The following is a 24,504-nucleotide window of genomic DNA, read 5'->3' on the forward strand; positions in this document are numbered from 1 at the left end:
ATATTAGTTGTATTTAAAGTGAAGCATAGCACAGTCAATAAGATCCAAGTATTTCTTTAACACTAGTGAATGTAGATGTCTTAAGAAAATCTCATTTAGACTTTGGATACAGTTGACAAGTTCTATTTGAGTGTTAGCTAAACTATTGTACAGCGAATTTATGTGTCAGAAAACTGTGTTTATTAGTCTTGTATTTGTTCTTGCACTCAAAGAACGATACAGGATTCAGAGTGATCAGTTGGAAGACCTTTGGTTGGTAACAAAAGAGCTCATACACCGACTAGAAGAGCATTTCAAGAAGCAAAACTGCAAGGATTTTGCATGTTCCTTTTCTGGTTCAATTCCCCTGCAAGAATATTTTGAACTAATTGATCGACATTTTGAGGTATGTTACATAAAATGTGACTTGCTAATGGTCTGCTAGTTTAAAATTGGATTTTAGTGCAATGATTAATCAGATTGTAGCTACAGTATCACAGGCATTTGACTTTCAGAAAATACAAAGCTGTATCTAAGGGAAAGTCCCTTCAGATTTTAAAAAAACTGCCCTTGTAGAAGTATCATTGGAGGCTCACGGAAGTTTGCCAGACCAGAAATAAAAGAAATGTAATTACTTTTCCTATTTGGCCGTGCAGGTGACAATGAAAAATCTCCAGTAGTTCAGCTAGCTTGTAGAAATAGCTAATAAATTAAAATACATGTATTCTTTCCCCCATACCTTTCCAATAAAAAGAGAGAATTGTTATTTGAAAATTTCTGTTAAACTCATATATTTGAGCAAAAGCAACAACATATGTATGCAAGAATGAAAAACACTACTGGATGTTTCTTCATGCTGCCAAATTTTTGGTGTGGTGGAGCTGTCACTGCCCAGAAAGATGGAAGGTGTCATTGGGATTTTATGGAGTATTTTGAGTAGTCAGCCTATATTTTGGTCTATATTTCAAGCTCTTGAGTAGTTATTTTATTGTCTTTCAACTGATTTGAGAGTAAAAAAGTTAATTTTTTTTAAAAAGTAACTGTTTTTTTAGAAATGCCTTAAACCTAGACTTCTTTAGATTGTATAGCAAGCTTAAATACATTGAATTTCAAAATACAGGTGTGATTTCTGGGATGCTAATTTAGACTCTAATTATATTGCATCTGGCTCTTTTAAAATTTCTGAATTTATACTGTAATTATCTGGTCTAAAAAATGTAAAATTATCTATTTAAGGCATTTCTATGCTTCCATCCCTGTTAGTTTCAACATACTGTTTTTTTTGGCAAGCTTAGGAGAAAATTACCTGAGTTATCCCTTACCTGAGATGTCCCTTTTTTCCTACTACTTCTAGTAAAACTTCATAGTGTTTCTTTTTCCCTTAGCACCTCTGAACTGTTTTTCATAATAATGTACCGACAGAATGACATTTGCTTATTTTTAACTATAATCTGGTATGTAAATTTAAGAAACTTTCCTTTTCTCTTCATTTTGGGGCATTTTTGCCTGCATTTGGAAAGCTTTGTGTCTTGGCGTTTCTTCTACTAGCTATAACATCAGCTGTACAGAGGTATCACAGCTTTTTGAAAGACTCATCTTTAGTAATTTTTATTTTTGAGGCATGTACTGGAAAGTGTACATTAAGTGCCCAGATAATAAAAATTCTTATTTTATCTTTTAATAATTTTATCTTTTAAATGTTCTTTTGTGAACACTTCAGGGATTTTTGTTGCTGTTAGCTAATCAGTATAGATAAAGGGAAAAAGGATTTAAATTCAGAAAAAGACAGTAATTCAATCAGTACAGAATTCAGTACTTCTTTTCATGGTGAGGGAATAACTATTTGGTTTCTACTGCAATGAATATCAAATCCGGTACACTGCATATGTGTCGTAAATAGCACACCAAACCAAGAAGAAGCCTTTGTGTCTTGGTGGTGAAACTTCATTCTTGTTAATAGGCTTCTAGATGAGATATTTATGCATTTTCCCAGGTTATTGTGGCTGTTGACTATTAGTTTTGATTTCAGTGGCAAATGATAATTCTTGAAAGTGTTAAGCTTCACAAGGTGTATAAAGTATGAAACTGGCATAAATGGTATTCATATTTGAGTATCTGTGTATTACACTCTGTCTCAAAAATTTTCCTATCCTTCTTGCGTTTCATTTGGAATGTACATACATGAATGTATATGACCCTTAACCTGAGTTCTTGAAACCCCTTAAATTGCAGCTACGTTTGAATGCTGAGAAGTATCAGGAGCTGTTATCTGAAAGGGCTGTACAGTTTCGAGCTATTGAGCGGCGACTCCTGACACGATTCAAAGACAAAACTCCAGCTCCTCTTCAACATCTGGACACCTTGCTAGAAGGAACATTCAGAGAGGTCAGTATGGTTTGATTATGAGCCTAACCTTTCTTTATCTTGTTGGTAAAACCCGGCTTAAAGCACATAAGCTATGCTTTCCTGGTTACATTTACCATCCAAGAGACCAGGAAGCAGTAATTTGTTTAACCTAATAGTCCCTGTAACTTTCCAGATGATTTGCAATAGTTTTATTTAATCTGTGACCACAAAATCTTTACTCCTGGGTCATACCAGCTTGACAGCACATCATTCTTTCCTAACTGATGTTGATAGTGTAAATATTTTATAGTTCATGTGAAAATATTTTATAGTTCATAGCTTGTGTAAATATTTTATGGTACACTGTAAACTGGTGGAATGGTTTGGCTGGGGTAGCATTCACAACAAAATTGTCTGAGACTGACCATGTCCTTCCTATGGGGATTTATGCAGAATGTGATATCTGCAGAAGAACAGTGTTTTTAAAAAAGAAATCCTTCCCTAACCACCCCTATGCTGAACAAAGAATAAACCAATTTTTCTTCCTGCCTGAGCTCTGTGTTGCTTTAGGTTAACTTTTTAATGATGTGTCCCCTTCGTTAAGAAGTTATTTTACATGTTTTGTGCTTTTCTGTTGGAGGATCTGATTTTCCTTTCTGACATTCCTTGTTTGAGAAGCTGAGTCATAGTTAGAGTCCTTACTGGAAAAAAGACTTACCTTTGCAGTGTTGTATATCACAACAGCTAAAATCCAAAGGTGTTAAAGAAAAGAAAATTTCTCCCTACTGTTCATCTAAGAAAATATTTCTTTAAATTGGACAAAACTGCCTTTCCATGTCTGCTTATATGTAAGTCAGATTTGCTTTTATTCCAGTCTGTACTGAGTTCACAGTAATATTCCAGTCTTTACTGAGTTCACATGAGTTCACATGAGATGATTTAAGTTTGAAAGTGGGGATTTTCTGGTTGCTTTAATAAATACTAAGTATTGTGCTAGATGGGTTATTCTTTAACACTTTGAAATGGCATGACTAAATAAGCCTGAAAGATTAACATAAGTGAGTTTTTTGAGTCTGCTTTTGCTGTGTGGAACTTTTTACCTTTAAACTTAAGGGCAACTGGGATGTGCTTGACAGTTTTCTTGTGTAGTTGATTTGAAAGCTGAATTCTGAGAATATGACAAAAGTCAGATTGTTGAAATAGATGCATATTGCCAAAGCTTAGTTTATAAAGTCTTTAAAACCAACATTAGATGGGTGCTTTTCTTAACATTACTGTAGTAGGCTTTTTGAATTGGAGTTAGAGTAGCTGAAAGAAGAATGAGGAAAAAGATTTCTTTTCAAAGAACAAATGTTTACATTTTCTCATAATTGTTTAAGCTTGGTAGATTTCTTGCTAGATTTCCTTTGTAATTTCTTTTCTTTGTGGGAATCCCCTTCCAAAAAAGAAATGTTGTTATTGTTACTATAAACAAAGTGTAGTAAAATGGTGATTGCCATAGAGACTCCACTGCTGCATGTGTTATTTTGAAAGTGACAGCTGTGGTAGGATTTAATATTGACTCTTTTCTGGGGGTGAAATGAAATTGCTCAATGTTGCATTTTCTGTATTAGAAAAGGCCTTGTTTTCTTTAATTCAGTATCATATTCTGTCTTTATTTGAAAAAGTATGTCTAATGCAAATAGTTGAGGTATTCAAAAATATGATAAATGTGTTTTCTGAAAAGGAATAATGAGGCTTTTTAAATATGAACAGTATGAAGTCTCACTCCAAAAATTCTTTTAGGCATGTAGCTTTTTGACATTGAAATAAATATGCCTTTTATTTTCTTATAATCGTCTGAGAATCTCATATCCTCTCTTATGTTAAATATTTTTATAATGAGAAAAGAATAAATTGCCTTGTTTTATTCCCTCATTTTTGACTAAAGTAATTGTTATGTGCAAAGCAAAGCAAGGTTTTGTTACTTCTCACATGGTGTTTTGTACTCAGAATGGAAATATCTGCATTTTGGTTTTATAGTTTATTCCAAACCTTTTCATCTAGAGCAGAAAGAGGCTTACAGTTAGTGAGCGTGTGATTTTATTAGTCTTTTTAACACAGAATCTCCAGGACTTGGGCACTATATGAATTACATTCTTAGTAGAATAATTATTATAGTGTGGGATTTTTAAAAAATAGAAACTTTAGTATTATAACCTCTACAAATCCACAGAGATATAAAGATGCCTTGTATTGCTGCCTGTATTTCCTTACAGATATATAACCTTTTTATGAACAACTTTTTAAATGCAAATTAAATAATGAATATTCAACTCATGTAGTTTCATTGCCTAGGTGTGATAAATACCTACTTTAAACATGTTCTGTATTGTTTCTTTGCCCACCTGCAAATTATTATGAATTTCTGAACTGATTCAAATTTTACAACTTAAGTAGATTGTAAATGTTAATTTTCAGATTTTCAGCTACGAGTAACAATTGTGTTTGCATGATAAGTAGGTAAATGTACAATGCCAAAGTTATAGATTTAAAACTGGAGAAAATTAATCAAGCTGCATTTCATTCCCTGGTAAAAAGCATTTCTATTTATGAAGTAATTTTTTGCATTAATCCTTGTACATTATAAACAAGGCAGGCCATATTTAGTGCCCCAATAAAATTGCTGATTGGTCTGTTAAAAAGAAACTTTAGCTTTACTTTCCATCTTGACAGTAATGAAATGTGTAAGCAGGCATCAGTGTGTGCAATGACAGAAAGCTTGTTTTTAGTTTTACAGTCTTGTTTACATTTTCTTCTAGAATTTGACTTTCTGAAGTAATATTTTAGATCTAAATAGATTCAAGCGAGTGTTACCAACAGTTAACAAATAGTGACATCAGGTGTTCCATTCTGGAAGGAAAAGGAAAGCTGTTATGTACATAGTAGTCTTGTACATTTGAAATAGGAAATGTTATTCCTATGATGTTTAAAGAGGATTTGTAGGAAGGTGCTATTCTAATCTATCAATTAGAAATAGATGCTATTTATATGCCCATTAAATTCTTGATCTGCTAAAAAAAATTTGCAGTACACTTGGACATGCTGCTAACACTTGCTCTAAGAAAGGATTTTAATAAGATACATTTAAAAGCCATTGAATGGTAGTTGAGATTCCAGATATGTCTTTTAGTTTAAAGGACTTCAAATATGAAATGAGATTGCAGAAAATTTTATGATAGCTATTGTAAACACCATGTACTTTGTGTAATACTCCCCTACCAGAGACATGTTATTGCTTGAAAGTGCAGTTTAATAATCTTTTATGTCTACAATGTGTTTTCTGTCATAATAGAAAAAAATATTCATAGTTTGGCAGTAGCTTACCCTTGCAGGTTCTTACCCTGAAATCATAATTTTCATGCATTGACTCTTGGCAAACATTACTTGGATTTCCAGGTACAAGCTGGAATTAATAAATGTCATAAAAATGAGATGCTTCAATTTCTTATTTCAACGCACATGGATTTTATCCTGCTGAATATAAGCAATATTTAGCTGTAAGCTGTGTTTAACCCTGTCTGGAAGCCTACCACAGTTACATTCTTTCAGGGAAGGAGGAGGATGAATTCTAAATATGGGGTGGAGTTCTCCCAGGGCACTGACTGTTCTTTAGCCACTTTTAAATACTTAAAATATGAATCTGAGACAAGACTGAGCAGTTCCAGTTTACAAAAAAGAATGTAATTACAAAGCAATCACTTCTACTTTGCATTGCTTCTGTTAGTATTAAAAATAAAAAGTCAGAAAAAACAAGGCAAATCATGATTTTCCATGTTTTTCCCGTTCTATACATAGATAGTATAGTTCCCTTCCTATTCTTTGATGGCACTATTGTGCAGTACCTCAGGTTTCCCCATGTTCTCTTCATCCCCGCCCTGGAAAACCTCTGACTTTCTTGTGCTTTAACGATGAGATCTTATCCTTTACCCTTGGCCCCAGTCTTCCTCTGGCAGTTGCTTATTTGTGCACTGTCAAGCCAGCACATGAATTAGTGCTGACTGGCAGCAGCCACCTACCCAGACAAGAGGGAGGATACCCTGTGTCTCAGTAGAAACAACTGAATAGTCTTTCTCCCCTCCCATTCTGCTACTTAAAATAAAATTTAAAAAATCACATATAGAGGAACTGAATTATTTCTGGTTCTTCATGTTAAAGTTTTGTGTGGTCATTGGAAATGACAGTTTCTAGGAATGGACTGACAGAACAAATCTGACATAAATGGCGAGCACAGTTCCATAGCCTTAGACATCTAGACTTCAGAACTATGTATTTTCAAAACTGAGTCTTTTTTTAAGATCAGTGATACATTTTAGCTTTTCCTTCAGGTACTTTATAAATTTGAGACCATCTTCCATTAGTGAAAGGCTTTAACACATTTTTCTAACCAGAACTAATTGATGCTGAAAATGTGCTTCCTTTATTTTCTCCTAATTCAGCTATTCCTTTGAATTAATCTTATTTATTTTAGTATTGAATTACCTGTCTCTCATAAATAGTTGGCTGTAAGTAGTAATGAGGTGATTTTCAATGTGATTTCCTGATCCTATTCAGTAAACAATTAGAATCTGTCCAGATTATTCTGCTGTGTTTAATACAGTTTGTATTTATCTTGTCTTGCATCTTGTGAGCTCTGTATATGAATTGCATCTTGAAGAGATAAATGCACATGGGAATTTTTCACCTAAAAACTCTTCTTGAAACAAATAGTCTTTCCAGTTTCAAGAAGTGCTCATAGGTTTTTCTTTTAAGGTAATAGGAAATAACACAATTCCTACAGATTGGTTTTCCAGTATGACTTCCCTCATCTGCTCTCCCTTCTGGAAATTAAGTGTAGTTTTTTTGTCATCAGTCTGTTAAAAGCCATCAATAAACACTACTGCTTCCAGGTAGAGATACCATGATTCCTCATTTAGACTAAAGAAGGCAATTCCATCAGGAGGATCCATTTTAATTACTTATATAGCAGTAAACTGTATAGGAATTTGTTGCCTGTTACTGTGAAAGCTTTATCCACATATAAAGGTAGCCCTTTTCCTTGAGGTCTGTGATGTGAGCCGTCCCCTCATATACAGCCCTGGAAGTTAGTTGGGCAGCTTGGAACATTCAGTAGAGACTTCTGAAGAATCTTGCATTTTTGCTGAGGATTTGGAAGCCAGATGTCTCTAAATGAATGCATTGGTTCTTTTAATTAGTAATGTCATAGGACTTGTCCTTTCATATGGAAGTTTTGAAGAAAGGTGTATATATTTTCAGAACTTTGTGAACTTCATTACACTCTGTTTCTTTGACATAGCCTAATTCAAACAGTAAGATGGACTATCTCATGGTTTTGAGATGAAATTGAAGCAACTGCACTATGCATGCCAGCTGCAAAAACTTAGGACTGGCCCATAGTTTTATTTTGCAGCGCAAGATTGATGCTTAAATGTCCTTCTGCTGTTGTTCATGTAGGGTGTGGTTTTGTAATGTGGTGGTTTTTTTTTTTTTTTCTTTTTTTTTTTGGCCACTGTTTTGATCCTCTTGGAACTCTTCAGTCCCATGTTATCTGCAGAATGGCTCTGTGTAGCTGTACTACATGACAGGATATAGTCTGGTCTCTAGTCTTAAAAGTTGATGTTTTGGTAACCAAATCTAAAGCTACCTCTGTGGCATTCTTTTTCTCAAAAAAAAATATATTTAGAGCAGCACACAATTAAAGCATGTAAGATCAGATTTTAAGCTCAAATAACATGTAGCTTATGTCAAACAGCTATTTTTTTTTTAATAAAAGCCTCCATAAAAAGAAAGCTGTGATGCAACAAACTTTCACAACTAAATGTATGGAGAAAAAGAAAATATTTTTCATCCCTGAGAAAAATTAGAAGGCCAAGGGAAATGCATTAAATATTTGTGTTTCTTGAGATTTCAGCAGAATGTGTAATTAAACTAAATTTTGGACAGAACTCAAAGGAACTTAGAATCTCTCTGAGCACATCTTATTTTAACCACACAATTGTGAGGAATTTTTAGCCCAGTGTTACTGATCATGCATGTTATGTCTCTCTTTTGTTGTGGTTTGTGATTAAGTGAGACTGTTGCAACCTTGTCAAGCAATATTTTATGTATTTAAATACTGTGTGCTGGTTCTTGTCCATTTTAGAGTATTTGACACTATCAGACAAAGTTAGTTTTGGATGTAAATCATTACAAGATTGAAGGAACTACTTGATTCCAAATTGTACCTTCCAAATGATATGATTTCCTCTCTTAAATTTTGCACTTCATATAAAAAACAATTAACAATTGACAAATATCTAAAGGTTAGCATACTTTGTCCTCCTTTTGGAACACTTGTGATCACTTTTCAAAACAGATCTTTGGCTGATTTAAGTTCTCATTTTTCCTGAGAGCCTGGTTATATGACAGGGGATTCTGGCCCAGTGTCCAAGGACTTGCCTTTTGCTGGGGGTATGGTCACACATCTGATTCACCTGCGTTCAGCATCAGCTAGATGTGAATGAGAGGCCATCTGGAGCCTTTACACCTGTGTCAAAGTCAAGCAAAAAGGTGTACTAATACACCTTCCCATAGTACTGCACTGATGTACGTATGTGGCTCCCAGGTGGGGATGGCTCTCCATCTCCTGTCTTTCAGCTGGTGTGGAGCAATTCTATGACTGTTCATTCTCTGCAGAATGCTCATTCATGCAGCTCTGTTTTGGTCTTTTGCTGTGCTGCTGGGGGCTGTACCAAGCAGTATTTCTGGTGCTCTTCCTTTTGGTTTCTAGGTGCATGCTCTAAGTTTGATCTTGTATCTCTCTCTGCTCAGAGTTTTCTGGAATCCAATGAACAAACTGGTGACAACTCTTTAAGCTTTGTCCAGTTCCTGGTACTGAATTCCCCCTGGAAGGATATGTATTTGACACTTATGGTACTTTATAATTCTGTGAAGGAATTTTTAAATGTGCATGTGTACATGAATTTTCTTGTTATAATGAAAAACACAGACAAGTGTATGGAAGAGAGAGCTACTCCAAGTGGAAGGTCCAAAGTTATTTGCATCAGGGGATTTGGATCTTGTTGCTATGTTTGTGCTTCCTTTCTCCCCTCTTTGCTTCCTATTTTCTTTGTTTCTCATTTTTCTTTGTTCTCAGAATAAGATTCCCCCAGCTATCAAATGACAACCTTACATTTGATTTTGGAGTCTGTCATTTCTGGTTCCTGGTTGGAGACTCACATGATTGAGCTGACTTCTGGCTAGACAGTTTTTTTTTTGTTCAAGGAAGCTGGAAATACTCTAAGTTAGTGATTCTTGGTGGTTTCAGACTGTTAGTTATTGTAATTTCTTTTGATATTTCCATGATGATTTCAGCACAAAGATGAAAAATATATTGAAGGCAAATGCGTTTGCCTTCCTTAGGTGTCAGTGTTCATGTACATGTGCACATGCGTATCTATAACTACTCATAATTCATCATATCTTCATTTTAGTCCTCAAAGTTTTTCCTGGGTGTCTTTTTAGTGTTGTCTATATTAAATCCAGATTTTTACTTCTATGATAGTTGGTACTGACAGGTCTAGCACCTAAAATACTGCAGAAAAAAAAAATCTCCTAATTTTTCTCCTTATCTCTTTTCCATCTGTTGATTAGGAAGCCAGTCTCATATATACTAATCTGTAATTTACTATACTGTAACGTGTAACACAAAGTAAGTATGTTCTTTACAGTTTTTAAAGTAAATACAATTTTCTAATATTTTGAAAGGCAAAGTATTTTCCTTGCAATGTGTGGAGCACTTGGATCGTTGGTGGTTTGTATTCAGTGGCAAATAAAACTCAATATGTTCTGTTCACTAAAACACAGGGAATGTCATTAAAGGTCCATTAACTCTTTGTTCAAGCCCCTTAACTCTTTTTCTTGCTTATTAATCAGTTGATAAAAATCTCAGAAGTGATTGTTAATGATTGAGTATTCTCTCTCCAGTGGCACTTCTGACACACGAGGCCTCGGGAACTTGACATTTTGGGAATGATTCATTACTTGATTAGTAAGGACTTTTACCTCAAAGCAAACCCATTAGGGTTTATCATGCATGACTCAAAGGCTATATATCACACTCTCTCCTGCAATAGTCATTTTCCCCAGATAATGTCAGTGAGAGCTACACCCATAGTATAAATTAGCTCTTTTTGGCTTGAATAAATATGCTGTTCCTTGGAGGAGTTATATTTAACTTCTCTTGTTTTATTGCTGTTTCTGCTAAATGTAGTTTTTTCATAGCCACTAGAAGCAGCTTGTTGGCTATTACATATAATTAAAATTCTCAATTTTACTGGTGTTCAAATAGTGTTATGTTTCTATTTCCTTAAGACTTATTTAACTTTAACAGTGGAATACTTACAATATCATCAAAGCCCCTTTTTATTGCAAGATGTATTCCAAAAAAAAGGTCTGAAAGTAGTTAGCTGTTCTTGGGAAGCATATATTAGGATTACTGGCAAAACTCTTCTGTATTTTGGTCTGCGGTAGCAATTACTTACTTCAGTGTGGGACAGTCTCCTGACAGGTTAGTCAGTTTGTCGGACAAATAGGTAAATTGTTCACATTATCAGTAAGGTTTGTTTTTTTTTTTTTAAATTTTGTGGAGGGAATTAGGCACATGTAAAGCAGGAAACAAACAGCACAGCCATCACAAGAGAAGGAGATTGGCAGTAAAATGTTCTTGTGTGGGTAGATATGGCAGAGAGTGCCTCAGCTGGAGTCTGTTGGACTGCATTTGGTCTGGTCTGTCATATTTTCCACACAGGAGGGTTCCAGCTACACTGTGCTGTGTCCTACAGCCCTGTCTACTGAATTGCTCCCCTTGAACCTGTGAATAGCCAGCTTTGAACACCTACTGCTCCATTCAAATCAGTAAAGGACCAGAGGTGTGATTTTTATGAATTTTTTTCCCCCCCACTCCTCTTGGGATGGGGTTCCCACTTTAGACCTATAGCACCATTGTGACCTATTGAAGGATTCCCCAGAATTTGGTTCAGTCCTCAGGGGTATGGGCAGATTGTACCCTCTGGTGTATAAAGGCAATAGTAAGAAGTGATTTTTGTCACTTTTTGTGATGTAAACATTCTCTGGCACTTTCTGTGACATTTGTTTCATTGGTTTATGACTTTTTGAAGGGGAAGAAATAATATTCCCTTGTAATGGTAGATCTTGTGTCCTCAGCCTAATATGAGATCACCAGACCATATATGAGGGCTTTCTGTCGGGACTGAAAGAACCTGTGTGCATTTGAATGAGTGAAAATGGAACTGCTTGGCTACAATTCCCCAAAGAAAGGAATACTGTTAAGTTTTATTTCTTTGAAAGAAATGTCATATCAGATAATCTGGATTATTGGATACCCTTGTTGAAGTTTAAATCATTGACAGTCTCTTTCACTGGGAGAAGTGCACCCCATAGGCTAGGGAGCAAGTGCGATGTGGTAATGTAATCAAAACTTGAATAAAAAAATTCATACCATCTTCTTGGAAGGAGGGAAACACTCTTATTTCATACTCCCTAGAAAGTTTTCTCTATCAGCCCTGTAATTTTGTAGTATGGAAGCATTTGAGGCATAAAGAATATATAGCTAAGAACTACTGATTGTATCTGGTAGAAGTCAGAGTGTTTACTTTGGGAGTTTCTGTACATGATCTTAGTGAAATTTCTTAGTCAAAGATGAATTAAGTGACTATTACATGATTATCAGTTTCTGCAAGCAGTACTATGAGCATTTTTGGTGGCCTGGGATGTAATTTTAATAGTTTTTTAGATGGCTACTGTACTTGTTTTACCAGTGTGTACGCGGGTGCAGTGCCTTCAGATAGCTGAAATAACATTGAAGTAGATAATTTTCTGATGTAAGGTCAAGATAAGTGTACTGATTTCTTTGATATACAGTAGATGACAGCTTTGCATTGTGGATGGATGTCAACTATATGTTGGTTTCAAATTTACAGAGTAAATACTTCACAGACTTTCGTACTTGGATTCAGTGAAATGCCTGATGATATTCAGTATGCCAACAAAAAATACTGAGGGGGAGAGCTACATAATTAATGTAATTCAATAGCATTTTATGCCAAACTCAGATTTAAAACCAAACAAAAAGATCTCCCTCCCCACAGAACAAAACCAAGAACCACACGGGAAATAAGAATTTGATAGTCAAATTAACTAAATTATTTACTCATCTAATGCTTGCAGGTCTTGGAATCAGTTGGTATTGAAGTGGATTTCATTGCTATTGTAGCTGTATTGTAAACCTAGCAGTACCAAGCTATTTTGTCTGCAAACTTAAGCTAAAAATGTTTTACATTGGTCTGAACAGCTACTTATTTCCAATACCATATAGAGAATGAGTATCTAAATTACTATTCTGTTCTTCTTGAGTAGTCTTGCAGGTGTGAAATTTGATTTAGTCACTGGTGATGGCTTGCATAGACCAGTGTCAGAGGTGGAAATAAGATCTCACATTATCAGTTCCCTGCTCTGCACACTCCTGTTCAGCTCAGTGAAGAATCTGTGTGGTATTACTTACTAGAGGCAGTATAGTAGTAGACTGTGGATTCCTAAAGAAAAAACAAATTCAAAAATAATATAGGTGATTTATCAATAAAAAATAAAAATCTGTTTCCTTTATTATGTGTCCCTTGCAGTCAGCTCAGAGCTGCTTTAGCCACTACCTTTCTGCAGAAAAATGTAACTTGCGTGGTCATTCTCCCAATTTAGATCTTTTTAATAAAAGATGCAGTTTATGTTGGAGCTAAACTGTTGGTTTAATTGTAAATGGAGAAAAACAAAAGAGAAAAGAACTTTCTTCTCCATTTCCTCTTGCCAGCTGGCATCTCAAGAGGTCTATTTTATATCTCAGTTTTGCTTAACTACTAACTTCTACAGAGTAAGTATTTCTACATTGTGAAGCCTATAATTATTCTGTTGTGGATAGTTTAAACCACTGTGAAAAGGGTAAAATCACATAATGAAGGAAAATTTGGCATAATGAACTGTGGGGTTCAGAAGTCAGGAATGAAGAAGACAGTAATGATGAGTATCATAACTGCAGACATAATATTTTCAGGCTTTTATTAAATACATTCTTCTGCCCATTCTGCTTGCCTTGAGTTCTTTAATAAAGTTTTGTGGCTGCCAATTTCTTGGTTTAGTATTAACAATTTGTTTTGGATACAGACCTAATATTATTTAGATACCTTAAATTTAGGTGTTTGCTTGAATTTCATGTTGGATGGACAAGGACCTTGAAATGTTGAGTTGACAGGGTTTGACCATAACAACTGTAGTCCTTCTTTTTCCAGAAAGCCTCTTGGTGAGCCTAGAAAACTGTATGTATGGCTGCTGAAGGCTATACTTGCTAGTTAAATTCCTGTAATATGGGAAGTAGAATATGGAAAAAGACATTTTATATCACAGGAACTGGATTTTTTAAAATGGTATTTTTAAAGGAATCATTCCATTTCCCTTTAGGAAATTTGAAAGTATTGGAATGGATAACATAATTTTTGTCTTGTTCATTGTTTATATTCTTAAGGCTAGTCTACTTAGAAAAAGCAGCACCTATTAAAGGCCTTTGAATTCAGAGTCTTTCATGTTACAATGAGTCTATTTACTGCTGTCAGTAGGCTTGTAATATATTTAGCTTGAAGAGGTTAACAAGCATACCTTGGAGTGTTACTTTTATTTTCTGTTCTGTGACACTTAGCAAAATCCCATTATACAATTGAGTAGTATTATAATGTTAAAATGTTAATTTGTTCTGCATTCCGTTAAAATTGGATTTTTTTTCTTGTGCACTGGCCCATGCATTTTGTATAAAACCTATAATTTAAACACTACTCCATAGAAATGCTCTAAATTAGTAACCTTTTGCCTTTGCTACCTTAATTACATCTCATTATTTAGTACTTAAAGAGCAACCTCTAGCTACTGGTTAAATATTTGCTAGCTAAATAGATTTGTCATGTTAAAGAAAACAGTAGCCCTTGCCTTGGTTATAATGTGTTTAGGATTTCAGACTTCTGAGAAAATTACGTGCTTCATGTGCTTTAACTTCTTTGAATTTTCCTTATTTTTTCGTTTCTCCTTAATGAACATTTCAATAGCTGTCTGTTGCATTTCAATAGGTAATTGAAAGTCTGTCTTATTTAAGTGTTTTGAAAAGGACTGTTGTGTTTTGACATGGTCTATGTTTTCTAGTTTCTTTTATTCCTTTTAGTTTTTATAAGCATCTGATACAGTAAATTTCTCTTTTTATTGTGGAAGTAAATATAAAGCAGATTACTTGTTGGCTATTAATAGCTATATTTCAAATTTTTACCTCCTTTTGGGAGGAAGGCTGTTTTGTTTGATCAGTATCACAAGGAATAATATTAATTAAAACATCTAATGAGTTGTCTTTTCTGACAAATTTCAAGATCACTTCTCTTTGGTCTTTTAATTGTTCCCAGAAATTATACTGCAGAAGTTATTGACAGCTTGCGGGATGACTTAATCCCCAGTATTTTATTCACATCCTCTAGATTGTATTTTTTGCTCTTTTATTGCTTTGTCTTTTGCTATTTTTAATTATTATAAAACCATGTGAAGAGATTATAATTTAAAATTGCAATCAGTCAGAATTCCATAATGCTAAACTCCCTGTCATATGCAAAGGCATCCTGTTTAATTTCCTATTCTACTTTTTTTTGGTCTTTTTTTTTTCCTCAAGATTCACAGTAGTGGAAGCTCATTTACAACAGGTTTGTCTGTCTGACTTGATTCCTACCCAGTACCTAACTGCTGCTCTCCTTACATAGTTATTGAATTCTTGTCTGCACTGTCCATTTGCTTTTGGAAGCCAGTGTCTCCAAAAAATTCATTCACCCATTCTTCCCATACACTTTCTTACATTGCAGGTTAAAAACTGCAGACTGGCATGGTTATAGTTTGAAGTATAACTCTCCATTTATGTGTACGTCTGTAATACCACTGACTTTATTTTTAACGAAGGCAACAGGGGCAAACGGAGAAAATACATTGATGCAAATCTTTATCTTGTTCATGTGTTTTTGATTCTGTGGGAAACCCATTTATGGAACAGATAAGCATTTGTCCTCTAGTGTATACTTTTGTTCCTGTAAAAATCAGTTTTAATTAACAACATATTAAACTTTTTATCAAAAAAAGTTAAATGGGGGAATACCAGCAATGCATTTACAGGGAGACTGGTTGGCCTGTCCAGTTCTAGCTAAGTACTTCAACCTTTGAAGAAGATAGTTCCTCTGAAAACTTCTTTTTGTGTGGTGTTTTTTATGCCACTGTTTATACATTCTGTATCCATAAGCTCTGAAACCATTACTTTACTATTCATACAAAGGTTTGAGTGATTTGTTGCTTATTGTCTGTATTTATTATTGGATTTGGATTTAGCAAGTCAGTCTGTAAAGGCAATGACTGCCTAAGTGGCCCTGTTTTTTATTTATTCACTTATTTATTTATTTATTTATTTATTTATTTATTTATTTGCAATACTAAAAAAAGCTCTGTGAAAAGCCTTCCCTGAGGAGAGTTTTTGAGATTTATGTGGATTACCAAGCATTGAGAAGGGCCATTCCTTAATTTTCTTTACTAGCAAAAAATGCCAAGATACAATTTTAGCAGGTATTAGTAAAATTGAAAAGCACGCTTTGTGTTTGGGAACAGTGCCAACATCTGTGTTTGCAGCAGCCAAGACAGGTCTAAGAGTGAAGGCTTTTCCTCATTGCCCTTGGAAAACTGCAAGAACATGCCTGTGATATTTCTGTTCAGTTGAATCTGTGATATTTACTTCTCCTTAATTTTTTTTTTATTTTTTTGGATGTTAATGGCTATTGCAAAGGAGTCTTTTCTCTCTGGAGAGAGGGGAGGGAGGAGGGGGAGGGAAAGAAAGAAAAAGTCAGAACACTTTGTTTTGATCACAGGTGCATTTTCTAGTAGGAGGTCACATTTAATTTGTGTAACATGTTTTGGTGGTTCTGGAGCAGATCCTCAGCCAGAATGAATTATCATGGGAGTTAATAGCTCTGACTGTTAGCACAAGCTGGGGTCTGTTCTCTAACCCAGGTAAGTTTGTTCATTTTTTTAAATTGAAACAATGCAACTGAATTGTAACATTTCATAAAAGAAATTGCAGTATCTTTTTAAAAGAGAATCAAAGTCTTGTCTCATTTTCTGTGAACGGTATAATAACCTATGTTGTCTCTTAAATTTTTTTTTTTAAATATTTTGGTTGTGGATCAAATGGAGGGGCTATGTGTGTGTGCATGTTTCTTTTTCAGAATAGCATGTATATCAGGTGAAGGATGGGTAAAATTATGCATTTGCAAATCCAGGCTCTTCCAATCTCTGTTTCAAGAGGCCTTTCTGTGTCTTACTGAGGCACTTAATTTATTGTAGCTTTATATGTGCTTCAAAAGAGTACACTTTTTGCAATAAATAAATGGCCCAGATTTTTTGCCTCCCTTTTATTAACTTTTATATTGTGTATGGAACAGATTTACTTTCAGTGGAAAAATTGATTGGTCCAGCAGAGTGCAGCAAAAGACAAATATTGTAAATATGTTTGGCTTTCCTAGCAAGAGTTGGTATGCTGTAAAAAAAGAAGGCTCTCATCATACATTAAATACCAAATTATGGAGGAAATGTGTAAGAAGGTTGCAGTCTAGTTAAATTTTTTCAGCTATTTTTTCCGTCTGAAACATTGATAGAATTTACTAGGAAAAGTATCATTAAATAAGTGTTAATATATAATTAGGTAAATTCTAGAGTCTCTCAAACGTTCCTGATAAGCAGAAGCAGAACTTTGAACAGCAGGTAGCTAAATGCTACTGATTAGTACTTCATCTGAGGCCGGACTGCAATCTGATGGAGGAGTTGAAACTGCAATTCAGGTTTCTTGCCTTCTTCCCCATACTTAAGCTATTAGGCTCCCCTGTCTTGTATAATTTTAGCTACTAATATTTTTTTTTTTTCTTTGGTGCTTGTTTGTTTTGTTTTTTTTTTAACCTGCGTAATTTCGTAGAAGTTTGCAAGTCTAATGGTTCTGGCCTTTATTTCACCATAACATGCAAATTTTTCTTTAACCTTTTAAAGCCTTAATTTAATTGACCCCATTAAGGCCAGATTATATAGCTGCTGTCACCCTCTAAAATGTAAGTAAGAGTAGTATGCAAATAGAACTATGTGGATAATACATACAACTTGAGTCAGTCTTGAGGGGAAGTTCCCTATGATGCCAAAGGATTCTTGTATGTTCCCCCTGTGTCTGTATGTCTAAACTCACTTAAGGATGGTTTTTCCTCATGTAGGCAAAACTTTGCTGGATAGCAGCAATATGGAAGAAGTGAAGACACCATCTAAAAGTATAGTTTTTTATAACACTGCACCGAGTAGTTTTCAGAAAACGAAAAGAAGAAATTTAGCCTGAAAATACATTGATGAGTCTAAGAGCAACATATATTCTGTATTTTCTTAGCTAAATATGTATATTAAAGAATTGAAAATTAAAATGGATGTATAAAATATTTCTTGAGAACTCTCAAAGCAATGTGGTTTTCCTTAACCTGTCTGTTAAAATTCATGTAATTTGAATCAAGCCATAGTTTTTTACTAATAGTCTCTTGTGTTGTACCCATGTCAGAATCTGGATTTAGAGCTGTAAGCGGGCTTATGTTTTCACTGGTTGGGTTGCAGCCTGATCCCCTGGTCCTCCTGATCCTGGGTTTCAAAATGCCTTGCAGTGCCAAAGTTTAAGTGGGAACTCTTCCCAGAGAGTTCATTCTCAGCTCGTTAATCAACATGAGCAGGTCACATGAGAGACTGAGGATGAGTGAGTCTGCTGGGGTCCCCATCCAGTCATTTGTGGGCACTGGTGGCCCATCACCCCGCAGTCTGCCTCCCATCCATGAGCTAGTCCCCTTCCCCTCTTGCCACCAGTGGCCTTTCCCTGACACCTTTGCCCAGTAGAAGTGCAGGGTTTGTTGCACCAGTCCCTTCCCTGTCCTCCTTCACTGCTCAGATAAGGACAATTCCCCAGGGCACAGTGGGAGAAGTAATGTGTGCAGAAACTGATGTTGCCATGCTGAAGGGGAGGGATGTTTGGAGAGAAATCAGATTAGGGCTTTTAAGAGGCTATCCCAACATTTCAGTCTGCTGCAACTCGTTTTCTAGTTCTCCCATGTCCTCTGGTTCTAGCACCTGTTGGTAACAGCCTCTGAGATGTGCTGAATGATTTGCTTCTACTGTGGCTTTGGATCTCTCTGATGGCAATAAAAAAAAAAAGTTTCTGTTAAATTTGAAAATTCCTCTTTGTTTCTGATCAGGTTGTTCAATACAGTGTGAAGTAATTAAATTTTTCTGATACCTACAGACTCCAGTTAGTCTCAAAGCATCCAGTGTATTGCATGTTCTGCAAGCACAGAAAAAAGTTTTTCATTTTTTTTCCCCCTGAAGATCTTGTCATTTCAGTTCACCAAATCCTAACCAAGTTTTGAATTTAATGGCTCTACTATGCTTGGGTAAGGATGAAGGCAAGAATGCTAAGAACATGGAGGTATTTAGGAAAGCTGTTACACAATCAGATGAATCTTGTTCATTTATTGGCTTTTAGTACTGTTTTTTGTTTAAATTTTTGGATCCGTCTCAGTCTGTAGTCTGAAGGGAATTAGTTACTGACCTTTCCCATACCAGAAGAACTTAATAGAGCAAGAATGGTGCAAAGCTCATCTGGTATTTTTCTGGCCTTAGCTTTGCAAAGATTTTATTTACAGGAAGACAAGGGGGAATATATTTAAGAATCACTTACTAAAGAGAAAATGTGTTTGTTGGAATGGCCATTATTCCTGTGAAAGTAATACTTAATTTTACAAAGCACATTGTTAGTTTTGGTAAACTAAAGGAAAAGTGGTCAACAAATAGAGGCCATAATGTTCACAAAGAAAAGCTTAAAATTCTCTCCAAATAGTGTGGGACATGTGGCAATGACTAATTTTAGGCCTGCCCTATAGTATTCTTTTACTCTTAACATTTCTTTTGTGGTAGTACACTGTGGCCATGCTCGAGTTGGAACCTTTCACTGTGGGCAGTCTAAACTTAAATTACCAATCATTGCCTCAAATACTGTACAGTCTAATACAATATTTCTTTTTCTTTTTTGTAGCATAATGGGTACCTCCACACGGATGGATTTTTACTTATTTTTTACTTTCTAACCGATTGGAATTTGGAAAGAAGGAAAGATGTAAAGTGTTTGAATGCAGACAAAATCACCTTGTTTTACAGAAGCATTGCTTTTATATGAGAAAAATGAATATTTTAAATTGGCACTGACTGCAGTCAGGAGCTGGCCTCTGATGTTGCCTTCTGGCAGGCTCATCTGTACATCTGCCAGCAGAATGGACTTTCTGTGTAGGTAGTTTTTATTTGTGTTTTCAGGTGCTGGTTGCTTCATGAATTCTGCTAGGAAGACCACTTGTAGATTGAAAATCACCATTTGAAAAACTTGCAAACTTTACAGGCGGCCGATATAGATGTATCATTGAAAAGATATAACAAGCACAAAAATAATATAATGAGCCTGAACATAGTAATAAAAGGCTTCTGTATTGAGGAGTCTTTGGGATAATCATGACCCCTTGATTATTATCATAACCCCTTGATAATTATCATGATTTGGTAGGTTGGTTCCGAAATTAATATATGATGAAGTCTTTAGTCATTGGGAATCACGTTCTGTAAGTGAAATAAAGATTTCAAAAATTGAGCAAGTGGAAGAATATTCTAAGAAGGTGTCTACAAAGAATACGCTCAGTGTTTGGTTTTTTTTGAGATAGGAAAAGAGAAGATGGAATGTTAACTTGAGGAGAATATGATGTCCCCGTGGTTTTTTGCTTCAGTGATGATACAGACTATATGCCCCTGGACTGACTTGTGAGCTGCATGCAGGGAAAGAGGAGATTTTCAAGGCCCTGGAATACAGAGATGTCTTTGTTATCATGATATGAGAACCTTTGCAGCTTTCTTTTTACTTTTCCAAGCACTGCAGCTAGCAGGGGGTATTTATGATCTGTACAGAGTCTGATTGTTCTTGAGGTTGTGGGGCAATAGAGAAGGAGAACTGAACCTTGGATGGATTTGTGAAGCCCCTGGGAGAGGTGGGTGCAGACAATTTTGAAGTAAGGTATTGTGTAGGAAAACACTTTGTACCTATAGTTCTCAGTGCTGTTGAGACTAACAAAGATGGATCTTAGCTCAAGGGAGGTACATATGTGTGGAAGGTTGTTACTTTTGGGTAAGAAAGTATGAATTTAGGAAGACTGAAGCCCAGAGAAATGTAGTAGGGATTGTGCTTGGGATAAAAGATGGGTAAGATGATGCTGAAGAGAGGAAGAGAATTTGGAACTTTCAGACAAAATAACTTGCAGGCAAGTTATTTTTACACATGCAACTTCATCTTAGTTTTTGAATCCAAATAATCTATGGAGGCCTAGAAATTATTTAAAGCAGGACTGGGCATTTCGATTTTGTGTGTTGCAATTGGGAGGGAAAGCAGGGGGGAGGGGAAGAATTCCCACCAAGTACAGAAGCTAGTCATGCTTCAAAGAAATAATAAATATTTGGTAAAGAGAGAGCAACATTTATGCTGCTTTTACAATTTTGTCACTCAGTTGATTTTTTTTCATCTACTAAAGATAATAAATGAATAATCATAAAATATTTGTGTTTGGAAGTTCTTCCTTGGTGTTCATGAAGAGTATTTATTTTCCATCAGCCTTTCACAGTGTAACATTGATTGGTGTGTGTAATGTATTATTCATACTGTTCTAGTTTCATCCCATTAGCAATGCCAACATTATGCTGAATTCTGCAGTGGTAATCTTGTATGAAGTCTTTGTACAGCAAATTCTGCTGTGGTTGAGATCCTGTTTCACATTTAGTGACAAGACAGAGTGAACTGTAGCACCTTATTGATACCACTCAGACTTTGTTCCCCTTCTTCCCTCCAAGGACATGAGAATTGTAAGGGTAGTGTAGTCCTATAAAGCCAAATTGTGAAAGGCAAAAAGTATATCAGAACTGGTTTAATTTTGGTTCTTGTTTATGTCTTTGTTTTCCTGGTAGCTAATGCCTTTAGAAAAACCAAATGACTAAACCCATCATATTGAAAAAATAGCAAAAGCAGAATTAAAAACAGCCTTCAGATTAAAAAGTCTGGCATTTTGGTCCACATGTGTGATCCTATGGGTACAATTTTGATTGTGTAAATTGTTCTGTGTAGAGCTGATTTAATATGTGCCAAATCCAACTGCTCATCATGGTCAAGATTACTGAAGGTCTGCCTAATGCTAGTAAAAAAAAGAGAAGTATTTAATCTATATCTTTAATATTTGCTTCTTTATAATTTAGTACAGGAATGTTTTTTCTTGTGCAATAGGCCCAGCCCAACATGCATCAGTTTCAGTGATAACCTGCTCATTGACTGACTGATTTGGGCCTGGTGTGAAAGTTTGGGATTTTTTTTTGTTCTGAAAAAAGTGGACCTCTCCATAGACTTTTCTGAGAATCTAGGTCATAAGAAATTGAAAGCTTTAGATAGTGAATGGCAATTAATTTTAAAATATCATAGTTCCTAAATACTTATGCTATGGAATAAGGAGGAAATAAAATTAGAAGCTTAACAAATTTTTTTTCTTAAACTTTTTCATTTTTAAAACTGCTGCATAAAGAAGGAAACAGTCTCTTCTTGGCATGAATACTTAAAAAAATCCCATGCTTTAAGGTGGATACATCATGAAGGGGAAATGGTTGGCATCTGTGAAACTGTATTTCTTTGGATTTTCTGTCTTTGTACACAGAGAGAACCTGAACAAAGGTGGGAGGTCTGCTGGGGAAATTGGAAGCTCACAAATCAACCAGATCCACAGTTCTGAAAAAAATGAGGTGAGGGTGGGAAAGAGTCTCTACGTTTTAAGGAATAAATAAGATTAAACAAAGACAGACAGCTTGAGGGACAAAAGGAATAGATTCAGTAGTCAAGGAAGAGTACACCAAAGGAATAGAAGCCAAACATTTTGCTTTTAAATGGTGATGATAGGGTAGGGTGATTATTTTTGGTTGAAAACGAGTGCTTATTCCAAGAGGCAGAGTTGCAGTGTGGTCTTTATTGAAGCTGGGGAAAATACTTGCTCAGTCTTTTGGAGAATAACTAGGCAAGCATTTTTAACAGGCTCTAGATGTTCTGAATGACATTTGTCTTCTATATGCAGATCCTTTTTTGTTTCTCTGAAAAGGAAATGTGCACACTGGAACTTATTAAAACACTGACCTTTCAGAGCTTAAATGAGTAGAGAAAACTGAGTTATTTACAGCAGTGTTGTTGTGTCTTAATTATAGTAAAATTGTGTGTGAGATGTTGAGTAGATTTAATGTAGAAAACCTTGGTAAGTTAATATTTCTATAAAAGCTTATATATTCATGTTTTCTTTGCTTTTACCACAGTTTTGTAGAATAGACTTTGATTCATTGCCTAATGTGTTTATAGTCAGTTTTTCAGAAACATGCTTGAGTAGACTGAGTGCTTAAAATAATTCATGAATTGCAGCATGCTCATATATGATGCAAGAAAATGATAACAATTATTAATTTTTAATAAATAATCAAAATTCTGATTAAAACAGTATAGGATGAATCTACTTGCAAGCAAAAACCAGAGAAGAGGCTCAATAATTTGGCTGGTTCAATAATCAGCGAAACTCACTCCCCTGGGTAATTTCTCCCCCCTATACCTGGTATTGTCCAGCATATGAAGAAAAAAGATTTTTATAATAACTTGTGTGGTATTTGACCTTCGTAATAGTAGTTACATATGAATGCATTCCATGGAATAGCACAGTTATGGGGAAAGAATTTAGTCTGGCCAGAGTAGGATACACCATAGCCAAAGAGCTCAGTGGATTGTAAGATATTTCTTCTCACTGTCTTGCAGTTTGCATTAATTTATTTTCTGGCATTATAAATTTTGGATTCCTTACTTCATTTGGATCCAACTTCTGTGGGTGCCATTCCTGGGTCTTTTCATCCTGATGACTAGGGAGCTTAATAGGAATTAAGGAGGGTTGGGACCTGGAATCACAGTTCCTACGGCAGTGCTTTAACCACTCTGTAAAGGGCCCAGCATAAAGCTACAGCATCAATTAGGTGCTTTCCTGGATTTGGCTTTCTGAGTCTTTCGTGGGTAGCAGGAGCTACTGCAAAGCCCCAGGCAGGCTCCCATATTCTTGCCAGCTGCAGTGTGCTGAGCCAGCAGTAGAGATATAGAGACAACATAGACATGAGGTGATGCTCTGTGCTGGAAGCTGCTGGTCCCAGTAAAAAAGGCACTCACACTCCATAGGGCATCATCCACAATGCTGTTCACACTGTAAAAAGCATCCCTTCAGATGCTGGGAGCCCCAGCACCACCTCCAGCTTTTGTGCAGTGGGCTGGGCATACAGCCCCTGTGGAAAATATTCTCTTTTGATCATTCCAGCTATTAAAGGATTATTTAGCAAAACAAGCCAACAACTCTTTTTAATTTCTACAATAGAAATGGAATTACATTCTTGGGGGACCTTGCTGTGCATGTTCAAGACAAAGCTGTGCAAGTGGTACAATTTCTGGTATGGAGGTGAAGCTGCCATGCTCCTCTGCACAAGGCATTGGTTCCATGTGTCCAGTGGCCAAGGCATTTGTGCCACACAGCACAGGCCTGAAGACTGTGCTGTGTGTGCAGCACAGCACTGGCCTGGGCCTCTGCAAATGAAATATTGTTTGGATCACAGACTCCTCGTGTGCTGTGGTCTCCAGTCAGGATTGATGCAGATGTAAAATTCAAATGAAGTCCAGCACATGAGTTTTTTAAGGTACTACTCATTGAAAATCAGTGTTTAGCTTTTAAAGGAATTTTATATATTAATATATGCCACAGCATTAGGCTAGATATAAATTACTTAGAAATATGGCAGGTGGTAAATGTCAATTTTTCCTACCTCCAGGAAGGTAAAACATTATTAGCAACACAAACTGTTTGCTTAGAATCCTTACCAATC

General features: G+C 35.6%; 1 protein-coding gene across 1 annotated transcript in view; it reads left to right on the top strand.

Annotated features, from left to right (window-relative positions):
• BBS9 (Bardet-Biedl syndrome 9) overlaps positions 1-24,504 on the top strand; it is a 285,824-nt gene that overhangs the window by 74,401 nt on the left and 186,919 nt on the right. The window contains exons 18-19 of the mRNA XM_041407964.1: positions 213-385; positions 2,212-2,364. Coding sequence (XP_041263898.1) covers positions 213-385; positions 2,212-2,364 — 326 coding nt within the window. The remainder of the gene's footprint in view (positions 1-212; positions 386-2,211; positions 2,365-24,504) is intronic.

The sequence above is a fragment of the Onychostruthus taczanowskii genome, unplaced genomic scaffold (assembly GCF_017590055.1).
Source record: "Onychostruthus taczanowskii isolate IOZ18803 unplaced genomic scaffold, ASM1759005v1 scaffold28, whole genome shotgun sequence".
Classification (NCBI taxonomy): domain Eukaryota; kingdom Metazoa; phylum Chordata; class Aves; order Passeriformes; family Passeridae; genus Onychostruthus; species Onychostruthus taczanowskii.